General features: G+C 43.6%; 1 protein-coding gene across 5 annotated transcripts in view; it reads left to right on the plus strand.

Annotated features, from left to right (window-relative positions):
• STPG1 (sperm tail PG-rich repeat containing 1) overlaps nucleotides 1-19,913 on the plus strand; it is a 264,699-nt gene that overhangs the window by 116,497 nt on the left and 128,289 nt on the right. For all 5 annotated transcript variants that reach the window (XM_085647846.1, XM_085647848.1, XM_085647849.1 and 2 more), the window contains one exon: nucleotides 19,412-19,523. In XM_085647846.1, the coding sequence (XP_085503972.1) occupies nucleotides 19,412-19,523 (112 nt within the window). The remainder of the gene's footprint in view (nucleotides 1-19,411; nucleotides 19,524-19,913) is intronic.

A 19,913-nucleotide genomic window follows, 5' to 3' on the forward strand; every position in this document is an offset into this window, starting at 1 on the left:
CCGCAAGACAGTTTCTTAACGATGCGACCATGGAGACACGGATAAGGATAGTCACAAGTCCGCCCATTAGATGAAGGGTCTAAGGGAAATAAAGGGAAACATACAGGTCTGATACAAGAGGTGTTGATTACTGATAAGCGCGGGGGTCAGGGAAGCAGTATCTCAGGCCGCATCAGAGCGCTAGATGGGAACCCAGATGATAAGGAGGGAGGGTACAAAGGTCCTGGGGGTAACGATACAATACGGACAAATGCTTAGCATAAGAGGTGGAACAGACGGGGATTAGCTGCTACAGGATAGCGAAACGCGAGACAGCTGATTCCATCCGCGAGCAATAAGTAGAAGGGCAAGTAGATTCCTACCGTAGATCAGCTTGTCAAGCCAGCGAGGACGAGGCAGCAAAGGTCGAATCCGATAACGGAGGGAATCAAAGTTCGGGCTTACGGAATATAAATACGGCCCGACTGGTTCGAAAAAACTAAAGTGGGGAGTTCTCGCGTGAATGGGAAGGCCGTGAACACAAAGGAGGGACCAATTTTAGAGAGGCCGATCAATTTAGGCGGCCATGTTGGAACGGGATAAATGGGGAAGGGTAAGAGATAGCCAGGACGGCCTGGACCAGGGCTAAAATGCTAGGGTAACTATGGGCGAATAAATAAAGAAAATGAATAGGGCAGCGAAGATGAATACAACAACATGCTAGGGCGTGATACAGCACCAAAAATAGAAAGTGGCTGAGAATGGGTCATCAGTCTAATGCTCAAAAAATAGAGTAGAAGAAGACTGTATGAAGTGACGGTATAAAGGAATACTTTCTAAAAGTTCCTGTAGGGAGGAAGATAAAGAGTAGGACACTAGAAGGGGAAAGGTTAATATCAATGGAAGGATCTTGCTAGATAACAGTCAAAGAAAAAGGGGGGGGGCGGTCCTCATAGGGTAAAACAGGACCCATCAGGAGGGGGCCAGTTCATATAATGGCATTTTCCCAAGGGCAGTTCTCATTAAGACCCTGTGTTACAGAGTTCAGATAGTAAATCCAGAACACATCCCTCTTTTTTCTCAAGGTCGTGGGGTCCTTACCCGCTGGAGAGTGTATTTTTTCCAAGACAATCCATTTGAGGTCTTGTTCCGAGTGTGCAAGGCTAGTCCAGTGGGAAACGAGGGGAGCCCCTGATTTTTTTAGACGAATGTTGGATTTATGTTCCCCAATCCTCAGACGGCATTCCCTGCCAGTTTCACCTATGTAGGTCAGGTCGCAAGGGCAGAGAATTGCGTGAACCACATTAGTGGTTCGACAGTTGGTCATTTCCGTCAATTTGATGGTTCGTTTATTGATGATAAGGTTTTGTTCAACCAGTGCGTTGGGACAAGCTTGACAGGATCCACAGCGGTGGTGGCCTGTGATAGGGGGTAGGCCAGTAATCGACAATTGGCGGAGGGAGGGAGAGCATTCTGGTAGTTTGCCACGGACAAGGTGATTCCTAAGGTTTTTGTTCCGTCTGAATGCAAACAGGGGTTTGGACAATCGGTCATTGTCGTCCATGTTGAGAAGGTACCAGAGGGAGTTGATAACCTGACGGATTTTGTGATTGATGTTAGAATGCCGAGTGACGCAGACCAGTCGGTCAGAGATCTTGTCATTTTTTCGTTGGAATATGGTATCACGGTTGTAATACCTGGCTCTCTTGAAAGAGTTCTTAATCAGTCTGGGGGGATAGCCCCTATTCAGAAGCTTGGTTTTCAGGATGTCAGCCTGATGAAGGAAATCCTTGATTTTAGTACAGTTTCTTCGGAGCCGGAGAAACTGGCTGAAAGGGATACCCTCTGTTTGGCAGCGGGGGTGGTAGCTGTCAAATTGGAGCAGTGTGTTCCTGGCGGTGGGCTTGGTGTATAGGGAGACATACAGAAGGTTGTCTTTATGTTCAACCCACACGTCAAGGAATTCAATCCTTTTATTGCTGGAGTGCACCGTGAATTTCAAGTTTACATCGGCTAGGTTTACCCTTTGGACAAACTCATCAAGAGAAGTCTGGTCACCCTTCCAGATGAAAAAAATATCATCTATGAAGCGGGACCAGGCGTCTACATTCTCAAAAAAAGGAGCGATCTCGTTGTAGATGTTCGTCCTTTCAAAAACCCCCATATATAGGCAAGCCACACTAGGAGCACAGGCTGCCCCCATACTAACTCCCTGGGTTTGTTGGTAAAATCCGTTGTTAAATTCAAAGTAGTTTTCACCCAGTATGATTTTCAGAAATTGGAGAATGAGGGGGGCGTTGGTGATGTCGGGTTCTGAATCTAGGATTTCTTGAATAGCTGATAGGGCTCCTTCTTGGGGGATGTTAGTATATAAGGACTCGACATCCATGGTGACCAAGATTTCTCTGTCACTGTGGTAGTCCAAATTCTCAATCTTGGCGATGAAATGGCCAGTGTCCTTTACAAAGGATTCAAGATTCGCCACCAACGGTTTTAAAAACTGGTCAACGTACTTAGATAGGGGCTCCGTAGCCGCCCCAATTGTCAAGACAATGGGTCTGAGGGGGGGGGTCAGATACATTTTTGTGGATTTTAGGTATCCCGTAGATGATAGGTAGTCGGGTATAGGTAGGGGTAAGGAACTCGGCTTCATTGGTACACAAGTACCCATCGTCAACAGCGTTGCGAACAATCGTCAAGATACGCTGTTTCAAGGCCGGTTCAGGATTGATGGCAATGTGTTTGTAATGTGTAGAAACTGATAAAAGGGTGTTCATTTTATCAATATAGGTTGGAGTGTCGAAAATGACAATACCCCCACCCTTGTCGCATGGTTTGATGGTAAGTTGTTTGTCAGCTCTGAGGTTGCTGAGAGCGTTGTTCTCCTCTTTAAAGAGATTAGGAGGCGGTTGAGAAACAAATTTTATAGTTTGTTGGATTTTAGTAAGCACTGCTTTCTCAAAGATATGGACTTCGGGTCCTAAGGAGTCCAAGGGTGGAGTGAATTCAGACGGGGGTCTAAGCCCGGATAAGTTGTCATTATTATCAACGGTTGGCCTAGTCTGGAAAAACATTTTTAGTCTTATTTTTCGAAAAAAAGAGTGGAGATCCTTGATAAATTCAAATTTATTGAAATAAGTGGATGGAACAAAGGACAGTCTTCTAGACAGCAGTTTGGACGTCTCAGGGTTGATGGTTTTACATGACAGGTTAAACACAGGAATGTTATTTATGTTTTCCAATTTTGCTGTTGCCTCGTTTGGATGTACATCTGAGGTTGACTTGGATCCTGACGGAATCCCCTCTGTCTGGAGTTCCGGTTCCTGGGACGGAAATTGCCTCTGCGATTCCCTAAAAAATGATTCGACGGGGTGGTATTGTCGTAGTTTTCTTGTCTAGATTGATACACCGGATTACAGTTGGGGTTATAGTTAGTATGTTCCTCGCTATCTGAGTCAGTGGTATCAGAAAACGTGACAACCCGTTTGTTGTTCCATCTGGTACTGTTAGGGGTGTTAGGATAACTGGAATAGGTTCCTTCTGTGTTGGTATAGAAGTTCGGGTTCAAATATGGGTAAGCACGTTCCTGGGAGAAGAGTCTGATGTCTTTTTTGAACTTGTCAGTCTTTCTCTTGATAAGATATTCCGAGAATGAGTCAAGTTCACGAGAAATCTCTTCCAGTTTATTTTTGCCTACCTCAACAGCGTTGTCACGTTTGAGTTTTTCTTCCATTTCCTCAATTTCTTTTTTGAGTATGGACAGGACTTCTCTCGCGGTTTCAACTATCAGCATCATCCAATCTCTGGAGCATCTATTAGAGATTAGGGCCCATTTTTCAAGAAACATTCTAAGTTCAACAAATAGGCCCGGGATGTTACGAACTCGTAGGCCTATGGGGATGGTGCCCGCCTTAAGATATTCCAGCATAAAGTTGGCATGTGCCTCGGTGCGTTTGGATTTCTTCTTGAGGTTCAAAAGTTTCGTCCATTCCTCTTCGAGGCCCCTAGATAGCGTGAATTGTTTATTGCTATCAGTAGTGATCCCGATCATGCGGGCGAAGTCTTCATCTGCGAAGCCAAAAGTTTTTATGCTTTCCATGATATTTATCGGATAAAAATGCGAGAAAAAAGGGGGGGGGGGGGGGAAAGACTGAAGTGGTCACGGAAGGGTCCTATGGCAGAAATAAGGTAAATATATATATACTGTCAAGACCAATCAACACCAGAAGAGGCTAGTGAGGGAAATAAACCAATAGAAAAAGACAGGGTGCACAGCATCAAATACAGCCAAAAAACGCCAACCAGAAGGTACAGGCACGAATAACACAAACAAAACCCCCACAGCTCAGGGCTGTGAAGACACTATTCAAACAAAGGGAGGTCCCTAATGCTTGGATGGGTAGACAGGGGGGATAGGGAACAAGGAAATCTTCGAAGAAAGAACAGAACCCACTGTCTACACTAAGTCTGATGTCGTTGGGCCCAAGATTGGGTCACATTAATAAAAGAAAAATACCAAGGGCAGAAATTGACTCAGAATAATGAGGAAATCAGAAGAATAAAAATAGAACAATTTTATTTTAATAACGATATTCACAAATGATAATTTTTTTGTAAGGGTTAAGCCGTATGGCATACACAATGTTTTGTCTGTACATAAAGGTCCCACACGTAAAGACAAACAGACATACACTCATTCAAACGACATATTCATATACAGATCAAATGCAATACAATACAAATGCACACAATATACATTTAAATTTGCCAATAGAGTTTAAAAATCGCCTCAGCGATACAGGACTTGAACAAAAACAGGGGGTTATACTTCAGGTAGGCTCGTGCATTACCAATTGGTGGGGATAAATGAATTGCTCAAAGGGCACGAGGGAGCAAGGGCCAACGCACGTTTCGGTGTGAACTACACCTTCATCAGGGCAACGAAGATGTAAGGCGTGTGGGACAACACAGAAGGAGCCTATTGCAAGATCATAGGAAAAACAAAAGACAACAAATCAACAAATAAGTATTAATGCCGTTTAGACAAAAACATTTGGGTCAATATACAGTTACATGAAGGTATCTACTTCATAGTTTGCTGAACAGTATTAGCATATTGGGGGGATAAACAAAGAGGTAAAGGGGTAATTATTTCAATGAAGAGTCAAAAAACATTCCCAAGGTCACAACGATATATAAGAGGATAACATATCAGGCCAGGACTGGTGGAGAGCTTGGAGATAGATGAAGTCGAAGTGCACCCAAGAGAATGAAATCAAGACTTAGATAATCAGGATTTAAGTGAAAAGGTAAATACACACCCGTGAAATAGAGGATATAAAGTCCAAAGAAGTACAGCTGTGGTTCGCCAATCACCAACAAATAAAATAGAAGTAGATAATAAAAATAGGAAAGATGAATATGAAGAAAGACTAGGATAAAGAGTAGAGGCGATGGAGGAAGCATCGTACCTTTATATCAAGGATGCCATTAACATCTGGGGTCTTCTATGGGATATACAGGAGTGGAAGGATGTAAATCAGAGTACAGATCAGATCTATGGATGAAGAAACAAAGGGAATACCCAAGAATAAGCTAATCTTAAAATCCATAAGAACTAATAAATAGCCTAGGTATAGAGAGGGAATAAAGGTATGCGTAGTGGGCGTAGCTTACCCGGAATAGAGTCCAATCAAAAGAGGTTTGGAGTACATAAACTGGTACTGGACAGAGCTTAGGGGGGTCGTCACGAGTGAAAACCACCAAGGTATTACAGATAAGGATATCCCAAGCTATCAAAAAAAGAGACACAAAAGATTTTACAGTGAAAAGATAGTCAAGGGTACACGGACGTGTACACTAGGATATGTATCAAGTAATGTAAAGCTTAGAACACTAACTGGATAACAGCGAACTTACCCAGCTGATGGCAGACCTTCAGACGAGGCCGGAAGTAGAGAGAAAAACTCCGCAAGACAGTTTCTTAACGATGCGACCATGGAGACACGGATAAGGATAGTCACAAGTCCGCCCGTTAGATGAAGGGTCTAAGGGAAATAAAGGGAAACATACAGGTCTGATACAAGAGGTGTTGATTACTGATAAGCGCGGGGGTCAGGGAAGCAGTATCTCAGGCCGCATCAGAGCGCTAGATGGGAACCCAGATGATAAGGAGGGAGGGTACAAAGGTCCTGGGGGTAACGATACAATACGGACAAATGCTTAGCAGAAGAGGTGGAACAGACGGGGACTAGCTGCTACAGGATAGCGAAACGCGAGACAGCTGATTCCATCCGCGAGCAATAAGTAGAAGGGCAAGTAGATTCCTACCGTAGATCAGCTTGTCAAGCCAGCGAGGACGAGGCAGCAAAGGTCAAATCCGATAACGGAGGGAATCAAAGTTCGGGCTTACGGAATATAAATACGGCCCGACTGGTTCGAAAAAACTAAAGTGGGGAGTTCTCGCGTGAATGGGAAGGCCGTGAACACAAAGGAGGGACCAATTTTAGAGAGGCCGATCAATTTAGGCGGCCATGTTGGAACGGGATAAATGGGGAAGGGTAAGAGATAGCCAGGACGGCCTGGACCAGGGCTAAAATGCTAGGGTAACTATGGGCGAATAAATAAAGAAAATGAATAGGGCAGCGAAGATGAATACAACAACATGCTAGGGCGTGATACAGCACCAAAAATAGAAAGTGGCTGAGAATGGGTCATCAGTCTAATGCTCAAAAAATAGAGTAGAAGAAGACTGTATGAAGTGACGGTATAAAGGAATACTTTCTAAAAGTTCCTGTAGGGAGGAAGATAAAGAGTAGGACACTAGAAGGGGAAAGGTTAATATCAATGGAAGGATCTTGCTAGATAACAGTCAAAGAAAAAGGGGGGGGGGCGGTCCTCATAGGGTAAAACAGGACCCATCAGGAGGGGGCCAGTTCATATAATGGCATTTTCCCAAGGGCAGTTCTCATTAAGACCCTGTGTTACAGAGTTCAGATAGTAAATCCAGAACACTTCCCTCTTTTTTCTCAAGGTCGTGGGGTCCTTACCCGCTGGAGAGTGTATTTTTTCCAAGACAATCCATTTGAGGTCTTGTTCCGAGTGTGCAAGGCTAGGCCAGTGGGAAACGAGGGGAGCCCCTGATTTTTTTAGACGAATGTTGGATTTATGTTCCCCAATCCTCAGACGGCATTCCCTGCCAGTTTCACCTATGTAGGTCAGGTCGCAAGGGCAGAGAATTGCGTAAACCACATTAGTGGTTCGACAGTTGGTCATTTCCGTCAATTTGATGGTTCGTTTATTGATGTTAAGGTTTTGTTCAACCAGTGCGTTGGGACAAGCTTGACAGGATCCACAGCGGTGGTGGCCTGTGATAGGGGGTAGGCCAGTAATCGACAATTGGCGGAGGGAGGGAGAGCATTCTGGTAGTTTGCCACGGACAAGGTGATTCCTAAGGTTTTTGTTCCGTCTGAATGCAAACAGGGGTTTGGACAATCGGTCATTGTCGTCCATGTTGAGAAGGTACCAGAGGGAGTTGATAACCTGACGGATTTTGTGATTGATGTTAGAATGCCGAGTAACGCAGACCAGTCGGTCAGAGACCTTGTCATTTTTTCGTTGGAATATGGTATCACGGTTGTAATACCTGGCTCTCTTGAAAGAGTTCTTAATCAGTCTGGGGGGATAGCCCCTATTCAGAAGCTTGGTTTTCAGGATGTCAGCCTGATGAAGGAAATCCTTGATTTCAGTACAGTTTCTTCGGAGCCGGAGAAACTGGCTGAAAGGGATACCCTCTCTTTGGCAGCGGGGGTGGTAGCTGTCAAATTGGAGCAGTGTGTTCCTGGCGGTGGGCTTGGTGTATAGGGAGACATACAGAAGGTTGTCTTTATGTTCAACCCACACGTCAAGGAATTCAATCCTTTTATTGCTGGAGTGCACCGTGAATTTCAAGTTTACATCGGCTAGGTTTACCCATTGGACAAACTCATCAAGAGAAGTCTGGTCACCCTTCCAGATGAAAAAAATATCATCTATGAAGCGGGACCAGGCGTATACATTCTCAAAAAAAGGAGCGATCTCGTTGTAGATGTTCGTCCTTTCAAAAACCCCCATATATAGGCAAGCCACACTAGGAGCACAGGCTGCCCCCATACTAACTCCCTGGGTTTGTTGGTAAAATCCGTTGTTAAATTCAAAGTAGTTTTCACCCAGTATGATTTTCAGAAATTGGAGAATGAGGGGGGCGTTGGTGATGTCGGGTTCTGAATCTAGGATTTCTTGAATAGCTGATAGGGCTCCTTCTTGGGGGATGTTAGTATATAAGGACTCGACATCCATGGTGACCAAGATTTCTCTGTCACTGTGGTAGTCCAAATTCTCAATCTTGGCGATGAAATGGCCAGTGTCCTTTACAAAGGATTCAAGATTCGCCACCAACGGTTTTAAAAACTGGTCAACGTACTTAGATAGGGGCTCCGTAGCCGCCCCAATTGTCGAGACAATGGGTCTGAGGGGGGGGGGTCAGATACATTTTTGTGGATTTTAGGTATCTCGTAGATGATAGGTAGTCGGGTATAGGTAGGGGTAAGGAATTCGGCTTCATTGGTACACAAGTACCCATCGTCAACAGCGTTGCGAACAATCGTCAAGATACGCTGTTTCAAGGCCGGTTCAGGATTGATGGCAATGTGTTTGTAATGTGTAGAAACTGATAAAAGGGTGTTCATTTTATCAATATAGGTTGGAGTGTCGAAAATGACAATACCCCCACCCTTGTCGCATGGTTTGATGGTAAGTTGTTTGTCAGCTCTGAGGTTGCTGAGAGCGTTGTTCTCCTCTTTAAAGAGATTAGGAGGCGGTTGAGAAACAAATTTTATAGTTTGTTGGATTTTAGTAAGCACTGCCTTCTCAAAGATATGGACTTCGGGTCCTAAGGAGTCCAGGGGTGGAGTGAATTCAGACGGGGGTCTAGGCCCGGATAAGTTGTCATTATTATCAACGGTTGGCCTAGTCTGGAAAAATGTTTTTAGTCTTATTTTTCGAAAAAAAGAGTGGAGATCCTTGATAAATTCAAATTTATTGAAATAAGTGGATGGAACAAAGGACAGTCCTCTAGACAGCAGTTTGGACGTCTCAGGGTTGATGGTTTTACATGACAGGTTAAACACAGGAATGTTATTTATGTTTTCCAATATTGCTGTTGCCTCGTTTGGATGTACATCTGAGGTTGACTTGGATCCTGGCGGAATCCCCTCTGTCTGGAGTTCCGGTTCCTGGGACGGAAATTGCCTCTGCGATTCCCTAAAAAATGATTCGACGGGGTGGTATTGTCGTAGTTTTCTTGTCTAGATTGATACACCGGATTATAGTTGGGGTTATAGTTAGTATGTTCCTCGCTATCTGAGTCAGTGGTATCAGAAAACGTGACAACCCGTTTGTTGTTCCATCTGGTACTGTTAGGGGTGTTAGGATAACTGGAATAGGTTCCTTCTGTGTTGGTATAGAAGTTCGGGTTCAAATATGGGTAAGCACATTCCTGGGAGAAGAGTCTGATGTCTTTTTTGAACTTGTCAGTCTTTCTCTTGATAAGATATTCCGAGAATGAGTCAAGTTCACGAGAAATCTCTTCCAGTTTATTTTTGCCTACCTCAACAGCGTTGTCACGTTTGAGTTTTTCTTCCATTTCCTCAATTTCTTTATTGAGTATGGACAGGACTTCTCTCGCGGTTTCAACTATCAGCATCATCCAATCTCTGGAGCATCTATTAGAGATTAGGGCCCATTTTTCAAGAAACATTCTAAGTTCAACAAATAGGCCCGGGATGTTACGAACTCGTAGGCCTATGGGGATGGTGCCCGCCTTAAGATATTCCAGCATAAAGTTGGCATGTGCCTCGGTGCGTTTGGATTTCTTCTTGAGGTTCAAAAGTTTCGTCCATTCCTCTTCGAGGCCCCTAGATAGCGTGAATGGTTTATTGCTATCAGTAGTGATCCTGATCATGCGGGCGAAGTCTTCATCTGAGAAGCCAAAAGTTTTTATGCTTTCCATGATATTTATCGGATAAAAATGCGAGAAAAAAGGGAGGGGGGGGGGGGGAAAAGACTGAAGTGGTCACGGAAGGATCCTATGGCAGAAATAAGGTAAATATATATATACTGTCAAGACCAATCAACACCAGGAGAGGCTAGTGAGGGAAATAAACCAATAGAAAAAGACAGGGTGCACAGCATCAAATACAGCCAAAAAACGCCAACCAGAAGGTACGGCCACGAATAACACAAACAAAACCCCCACAGCTCAGGGCTGTGAAGACACTATTCAAACAAAGGGGGGTCCCTAATGCTTGGATGGGTAGACAGGGGGGATAGGGAACAAGGAAATCTTCGAAGAAAGAACAGAACCCACTGTCTACACTAAGTCTGATGTCGTTGGGCCCAAGATTGGGTCACATTAATAAAAGAAAAAGACCGAGGGCAGAAATTGACTCAGAATAATGAGGAAATCAGAAGAATAAAAATAGAACAATTTTATTTTAATAACTATATTCACAAATGATAATTTTTTTGTAAGGGTTAAGCCGTATGGCATACACAATGTTTTGTCTGTACATAAAGGTCCCACACGTAAAGACAAACAGACATACACTCATTCAAACGACATATTCATATACAGATCAAATGCAATACAATACAAATGCACACAATATACATTTAAATTTGCCAATAGAGTTTAAAAATCGCCTCAGCGATACAGGACTTGAACAAAAACAGGGGGTTATACTTCAGGTAGGCTCGTGCATTACCAATTGGTGGGGATAAATGAATTGCTCAAAGGGCACGAGGGAGCAAGGGCCAACGCACGTTTCGGTGTGAACTACACCTTCATCAGGGCAACGAAGATGTAAGGCGTGTGGGACAACACAGAAGGAGCCTATTGCAAGATCATAGGAAAAACAAAAGACAACAAATCAACAAATAAGTATTAATGCCGTTTAGACAAAAACATTTGGGTCAATATACAGTTACATGAAGGTATCTACTTCATAGTTTGCTGAACAGTATTAGCTAATTGGGGGGATAAACAAAGAGGTAAAGGGGTAATTATTTCAATGAAGAGTCAAAAAACATTCCCAAGGTCACAACGATATATAAGAGGATAACATATCAGGCCAGGACTGGTGGAGAGCTTGGAGATAGATGAAGTCGAAGTGCACCCAAGAGAATGAAATCAAGACTTAGATAATCAGGATTTAAGTGAAAAGGTAAATACACACCCGTGAAATAGAGGATATAAAGTCCAAAAAAGTACAGCTGTGGTTCGCCAATCACCAACAAATAAAATAGAAGTAGATAATAAAAATAGGAAAGATGAATATGAAGAAAGACTAGGATAAAGAGTAGAGGCGATGGAGGAAGCATCGTACCTCTATATCAAGGATGCCATTAACATCTGGGGTCTTCTATGGGATATACAGGAGTGGAAGGATGTAAATCAGAGTACAGATCAGATCTATGGATGAAGAAACAAAGGGAATACCCAAGAATAAGCTAATCTTAAAATCCATAAGAACTAATAAATAGCCTAGGTATAGAGAGGGAATAAAGGTATGCGTAGTGGGCGTAGCTTACCCGGAATAGAGTCCAATCAAAAGAGGTTTGGAGTACATAAACTGGTACTGGACAGAGCTTAGGGGGGTCGTCACGAGTGAAAACCACCAAGGTATTACAGATAAGGATATCCCAAGCTATCAAAAAAAGAGACACAAAAGATTTTACAGTGAAAAGATAGTCAAGGGTACACGGACGTGTACACTAGGATATGTATCAAGTAATGTAAAGCTTAGAACACTAACTGAATAACAGCGAACTTACCCAGCTGATGGCAGACCTTCAGACGAGGCCGGAAGTAGAGAGAAAAACTCCGCAAGACAGTTTCTTAACGATGCGACCATGGAGACACGGATAAGGATAGTCACAAGTCCGCCCGTTAGATGAAGGGTCTAAGGGAAATAAAGGGAAACATACAGGTCTGATACAAGAGGTGTTGATTACTGATAAGCGCGGGGGTCAGGGAAGCAGTATCTCAGGCCGCATCAGAGCGCTAGATGGGAACCCAGATGATAAGGAGGGAGGGTACAAAGGTCCTGGGGGTAACGATACAATACGGACAAATGCTTAGCATAAGAGGTGGAACAGACGGGGATTAGCTGCTACAGGATAGCGAAACGCGAGACAGCTGATTCCATCCGCGAGCAATAAGTAGAAGGGCAAGTAGATTCCTACCGTAGATCAGCTTGTCAAGCCAGCGAGGACGAGGCAGCAAAGGTCGAATCCGATAACGGAGGGAATCAAAGTTCGGGCTTACGGAATATAAATACGGCCCGACTGGTTCAAAAAAACTAAAGTGGGGAGTTCTCGCGTGAATGGGAAGGCCGTGAACACAAAGGAGGGACCAATTTTAGAGAGGCCGATCAATTTAGGCGGCCATGTTGGAACGGGATAAATGGGGAAGGGTAAGAGATAGCCAGGACAGCCTGGACCAGGGCTAAAATGCTAGGGTAACTATGGGCGAATAAATAAAGAAAATGAATAGGGCAGCGAAGATGAATACAACAACATGCTAGGGCGTGATACAGCAACAAAAATAGAAAGTGGCTGAGAATGGGTCATCAGTCTAATGCTCAAAAAATAGAGTAGAAGAAGACTGTATGAAGTGACGGTATAAAGGAATACTTTCTAAAAGTTCCTGAAGGGAGGAAGATAAAGAGTAGGACACTAGAAGGGGAAAGGTTAATATCAATGGAAGGATCTTGCTAGATAACAGTCAAAGAAAAAGGGGGGGGCGGTCCTCATAGGGTAAAACAGGACCCATCAGGAGGGGGCCAGTTCATATAATGGCATTTTCCCAAGGGCAGTTCTCATTAAGACCCTGTGTTACAGAGTTCAGATAGTATATCCAGAACACTTCCCTCTTTTTTCTCAAGGTCGTGGGGTCCTTACCCGCTGGAGAGTGTATTTTTTCCAAGACAATCCATTTGAGGTCTTGTTCCGAGTGTGCAAGGCTAGTCCAGTGGGAAACGAGGGGAGCCCCTGATTTTTTTAGACGAATGTTGGATTTATGTTCCCCAATCCTCAGACGGCATTCCCTGCCAGTTTCACCTATGTAGGTCAGGTCGCAAGGGCAGAGAATTGCGTAAACCACATTAGTGGTTCGACAGTTGGTCATTTCCGTCAATTTGATGGTTCGTTTATTGATGATAAGGTTTTTTTCAACCAGTGCGTTGGGACAAGCTTGACAGGATCCACAGCGGTGGTGGCCTGTGATAGGGGGTAGGCCAGTAATCGACAATTGGCGGAGGGAGGGAGAGCATTCTGGTAGTTTGCCACTGACATGGTGATTCCTAAGGTTTTTGTTCCGTCTGAATGCAAACAGGGGTTTGGACAATCGGTCATTGTCGTCCATGTTGAGAAGGTACCAGAGGGAGTTGATAACCTGATGGATTTTGTGATTGATGTTAGAATGCCGAGTGACGCAGACCAGTCGGTCAGAGACCTTGTCATTTTTTCGTTGGAATATGGTATCACGGTTGTAATACCTGGCTCTCTTGAAAGAGTTCTTAATCAGTCTGGGGGGATAGCCCCTATTCAGAAGCTTGGCTTCCGGCCTCGTCTGAAGGTCTGCCATCAGCTGGGTAAGTTCGCTGTTATCCAGTTAGTGTTCTAAGCTTTACATTACTTGATACATATCCTAGTGTACACGTCCGTGTACCCTTGACTATCTTTTCACTGTAAAATCTTTTGTGTCTCTTTTTTTGATAGCTTGGGATATCCTTATCTGTAATACCTTAGTGGTTTTCACTCGTGACGACCCCCCTAAGCTCTGTCCAGTACCAGTTTATGTACTCCAAACCTCTTTTGATTGGACTCTATTCCGGGTAAGCTACGCCCACTACGCATACCTTTATTCCCTCTCTATACCTAGGCTATTTATTAGTTCTTATGGATTTTAAGATTAGCTTATTCTTGGGTATTCCCTTTGTTTCTTCATCCATAGATCTGATCTGTACTCTGATTTACATCCTTCCACTCCTGTATATCCCATAGAAGACCCCAGATGTTAATGGCATCCTTGATATAAAGGTACGATGCTTCCTCCATCGCCTCTACTCTTTATCCTAGTCTTTCTTCATATTCATCTTTCCTATTTTTATTATCTACTTCTATTTTATTTGTTGGTGATTGGCGAACCACAGCTGTACTTCTTTGGACTTTATATCCTCTATTTCACGGGTGTGTATTTACCTTTTCACTTAAATCCTGATTATCTAAGTCTTGATTTCATTCTCTTGGGTGCACTTCGACTTCATCTATCTCCAAGCTCTCCACCAGTCCTGGCCTGATATGTTATCCTCTTATATATCGTTGTGACCTTGGGAATGTTTTTTGACTCTTCATTGAAATAATTACCCCTTTACCTCTTTGTTTATCCCCCCCAATATGCTAATACTGTTCAGCAAACTATGAAGTAGATACCTTCATGTAACTGTATATTGACCCAAATGTTTTTGTCTAAACGGCATTAATACTTATTTGTTGATTTGTTGTCTTTTGTTTTTCCTATGATCTTGCAATAGGCTCCTTCTGTGTTGTCCCACACGCCTTACATCTTCGTTGCCCTGATGAAGGTGTAGTTCACACCGAAACGTGCGTTGGCCCTTGCTCCCTCGTGCCCTTTGAGCAATTCATTTATCCCCACCAATTGGTAATGCACGAGCCTACCTGAAGTATAACCCCCTGTTTTTGTTCAAGTCCTGTATCGCTGAGGCGATTTTTAAACTCTATTGGCAAATTTAAATGTATATTGTGTGCATTTGTATTGTATTGCATTTGATCTGTATATGAATATGTCGTTTGAATGAGTGTATGTCTGTTTGTCTTTACGTGTGGGACCTTTATGTACAGACAAAACATTGTGTATGCCATACGGCTTAACCCTTACAAAAAAATTATCATTTGTGAATATCGTTATTAAAATAAAATTGTTCTATTTTTATTCTTCTGATTTCCTCATTATTCTGAGTCAATTTCTGCCCTTGGTCTTTTTCTTTTATTAAAATGTCCAGGATAGCTACCTCCTCCTGCCCTAGCCGCTCACTAACTAAGTTCTGCAACAATATCTCACTTGCTTGCCCCCCAGGGTTATCTTCTGTATATAATTCCTCAAAAAAGGTAGGAAACACCTTTAAAATCTCCCGAGGCGTATCTAGTAAGTTGCCCTATGTATCTTTCATAACCTCAATTCTTTGTGCAACTTCTTTGGAACAAAGTCTTTCTGCAAGACACCGCCCGTGGCTTTACCTTACTCGTAGACGTTCTCTTTATAGAGCTTATATTTAAGGGCAATGTCCCTACTCCACTGTAAGTTACCATTAGCCTTGCATCGGGCAACTTCAGTTTGTAATGCAGTGGTGTTGGTACCTGCTAATATTCCCTGCATAAGATTCTCTTCCACTGTTTCGAGTTTTGTATATCACTCTTGGATCACTAACTTCAATTGCCTTTGTTTGTGTAATCCAAAACTCAGGACCCCCACCCTAAACCCGACTTTTAAAGCATCCCACACATAGCCACATTAGGTTGAATTATGATTAATTTCCCAAAAATTCTTAATCCACTAATTGATATGGTCTACAAATACATCCAACAGTAATTTCCTATCAAACAATAAATATCTTGGAACCGAATAGGTGCTGATTGCTAAAATATCCATCACCAATGAACCATCATCTGCCGTGATCCTAGCGAAAAATGTAATCTTAGCTCCTGCAAGTAGTGCTGATGATATAAAAAAATAATCTAACCTCACTAACTTTTTGTGTGGATGGGAATAAAACGTATATCCATGATTGGGGTCCCGCGGCACCGCTCATGCATCAATCGATCCATGGTCAGCCAGAAGGTGCTGTAATGCCTTAAACACCTTAGGTTTCCTACCCTTATAGTTCTTTATGCCTGACTGCAGGTCCCAGCAGCCTAAGTGTATATTAAAATCCCCACATAAAATTAGAGGGTTTGGCCATGATGCCAAATCCACATTAAGCCCCTCAAATACTGACACTTCATCAAAATTAGACCCATACACTGTGCATAAGGAAAACTTAACAGTCCCCATAATGCATTCCATAATGATCCATCGACCTTGATTGTCATCCAGCGTTCGGCCTGATCCCTGGATTCCACATTTAGCTAGCACTGCTGTGGACTGTTGTGTACATGTCAATACCGAGTAACCTAACTTGGCTAAGATCTTCCGTTTGCCCCACAGAATATGCGTTTCCAGTAGGCAAACCAAGTCGGGATGCATCACACATTAACTCAGCAGCCATGCTTTGCCTTATCCTATTATTATTTAGCCCACACACATCAAAAGAGCAGATACGCAATCCTGAATTAATCATCCTATCCCCATCAAGTGTAGCTGTCTTCCATCACTCTGTAATCCTGTTGTAAAGCACCATGTGCCTGCGTTCTTCTGTCTTCATTATGTTATGAATTGATTTTACTTTTCCCACCTTCATCCACCACCACCCCCCACCACGCCCCCACACACCCCAACCCCCACCTACTCTCCCATGCCCTATCCCAGGGTTTCCACTGAGACCCCATCCCTATCCTCCCCCATCCCTGCAGTAAGGCATTAGGACCAATGGTCCCTGATATGACAAGCTCTGGCTACCCAAACTGCCCCCTGCATTTTCTCATAAATGTATTGTAACACAGCAAACCCCATCACCTACGTAGCAGACAACAAAAAAAGTACATGTGAGAAAAAGAGACACCAAAGAGACAGAAAAAATACAGCATAAGCTTTACCACCCAATTAAATACCTGGAGCCAACCCCTATCTAGATAGATTGTAAATACTCTTTGGCCAGCACCTCCAGGTGAAAAACTGAGTATGTTAGTTATGTATGACTTTCAGTTTAGCTGGGTTAAGCAGGAAGGCTTGTGCACTTATGCCTTGGAATGACTCAATGAGCTGGCGTAACTGCCTCTGTTTCTCCACCGTCTGGTGGCAGAAATCTGGTATGACAAAAAATGCATCCCCTTTGCCAGCCCTCTTTCTGTCTGGACATGCAAGCTGATACACAGCCTGGCAGGCCTGAAAGTTGTTGATTGATATTAATATTGCTCTAGGTCAGGGAGAAGTTTGTCCTGGTCTTGTCCGCAGCATAAATGGGAATCACTGTGCTCTTTGGATCTCCCTCTGCCAGTCCAATTGCAAGAGTTCAGGTAATGCCTCAGAGAACAAATCAATGATAAAATTACGAGGGTCCTATCCTTCCATGCCCTCTGGTATCGCCAGAAATCTCAAGTTCTTTCTCCGAAGGCGGCTTTCCAGGTCTGTTAGTTTCCACTGTGTATCCTCCTTTAATGAGCGCATTGATTCTGTTGCCACCTTCTGGGCTGCCAACTCGTCTTCCAGGAAAGAAATCTGGGCCTCTGCTTTGTTGAATCTCACTGTAAACTCAGAATATGATTTTGCAATACGTCGGACAGAGTTCTGGAGTTTGCGAGAGGCACCTAGGGACCGTTGATTCTCCGTGTGCGTCTCGGCCCTATGAGCCATTATAGTTTGGTAGATCAAAGCCCATGAAATATCTTTTGGTTTCTCTACTGTTTTTACTATTATGCTCAGCTATGCGCCCACCATCTGCCCTCAGTTCAGCTGCGAAAGAATAGTCCCATAACAGGACATCATTGCCCACCACCTGCATGACACACTCTCCAGCATCATGTCTCTTGCGTACTGTCCGGGGGCTGGTTTCTGAGGTATCGGTGCCCATATCCTCAGGGTGCATGCTGCCCAGGGAACCATCCCTGAAGCGAGATTTTGAAATTGGCTCCATCTCAATTTCAGATGAATCATAAGGGTCTGATTGGGAGAAAGAATTATCCCCCAAATTGGATTCTTTAATCATGATCTGTGTGTCGTTATTGATCCCTGCACCCGGGTTCTCTACGTTCGGTAAGGTATCCCTCTGACCCTCCCTTAGGGTGGTTTTGCCCCGCACACCTTTGTCAATGTCATTGTGTCCTGTATTGATTTTAAAGGGGTTGTGTATGGCAGGCTGCCAAAGAAAGACCTTCACCCCCTACTATTCTCAAGGTACTGTGTTTACCAGTTAAATCCGTAGCCTGATGTGCCAAGTCCCCCTTAGTAGTTCCCTGGCTTGCCGATAGATTTAAAGATTCACCAATCTCTACTGCCAGTCCAGCAGTTTTTTTCTTTTCCAGAGGTAAACAAAGAGGGAATAATGCGCTTACCCACACTTTCTGTTTGCGCACCCCCACGTTTCTCCCCCACAGCGTCTCCAATGTTTCCACTCTTACTGATTCAAAGTTGAGGAGCTCTTTACGGCTCCAGCTGCATCCATCGGCATACGAGATTTCCCTCTCCCGGTCTTTGGAGGCATTGCCAGGTCAGCTCCGCCCCAACTCCTCACATAGCTCCCAGCCATCGCGCCAGCAAAACAGTATAGACGCCGATACCAAGCAGGTCCACACGCGAACCCCAGGAACTATAGCAGCCTGATCTGCGAAATCACTGGAATACTCCTGATCTTGCCGGACCAGGTGAGACGGGTAGTGTAATTTTAATCAGTCGTTCATAGTTTTCAGATGCAGGCAGGGCGGTCTGGGAGCGCCAGCGTACGCATCCAGCAGAGCGGACACCAACATTCCTCCACCAGCTCTCAGTGTTTTAATGTAAACTACCCACATAATTAAAGGTTAGAGTGGGATGTACCCCAATTCACTTATCCTGCCCATGTTGGGCCAGAGTTCAGGATAACAGTGGTCTCTGCCCCTACCCCCTGAATGTAAACTGCTCTCTACTGCATACACCTATGTACTGTGTTTTATCTCTCAAACCTTATTAAGGTTTTAAGACCTTTGTTTTTTAATTATGATGCTGTCCATAGGAGGAAAGCTGTGGAGCCATTATCAGAAATGCGCTATTTAGATGTGGCAGTTGGAATTGCTCAGCTTTAACGGTCTGTTAAACAGAGTTTTAGTGATAAACAGTAGTGGGTGTCGGGCAGTCAAGATGGGGTTCAAAGATTGATTTGAACTGTTAAATGTGCTTTTCGAATGTTTTATGGAAAATTGTCTAAATAAACCTGTTACCTACCTACCCACATAATTCAAATTGATTGAGGGTTATCTAAAACTGTTAAATATATAAATAAACAAATAGATAAATAATGAAAACTGATGCTCACACTATCCTTTTACTCCCTATACTACTATAAAGCAATATTTTGCGGAGAACTGCAGGGGTGCAGGAAATTAATGCATCTCTTAATTGTTTTAAGATTGGAGATATTTGTATAAATCAAAGTCAATTTGATGGGCTTTATCTTTTGTCTAGGCTTCTCTTTCTTGCTGCATACCAAACAAAGCTGTATCCGCTCATTCTGCATTTTTATCCAAAACCAGACGGGAGCTTCTGCCTCTGCAACCACTGAAGGGACCCTCCCCCTGTAAGTAGCCAAAAAGATATAATGGAACTGGGATGGATCAGATTTGGCACAATGTGCGTTGGAAGAGCCAGTGTTTTGGGGAAGGGCAAAGCTAAATGACTACCAACAGTGAACCACATTCCTGATGTTGGGAAGAGCAAAATGTTGCATGCCTAGGTTGGCAAATTTCTGCCCATAGGTACTTTGTTGTTTTGCATTTTAACACTTGGAAGTTCTATCCTGCACCATCTTACTATGGCAACAAATTTGGCAGTTTTCTGAAAGATTTAAGATTCACCTTTCTTACACTGGAAACTTATTTGGAAGAGTAGATGACACAACCACAGTTTTTTGGACAAGCACTCAGTCATGAAGAGTGGTTATGGATTGTCAGCAGAGATGGTCTACACC

Source organism: Triturus cristatus, chromosome 3_2 (genome assembly GCF_964204655.1).
Source record: "Triturus cristatus chromosome 3_2, aTriCri1.1, whole genome shotgun sequence".
NCBI lineage: Eukaryota > Metazoa > Chordata > Amphibia > Caudata > Salamandridae > Triturus > Triturus cristatus.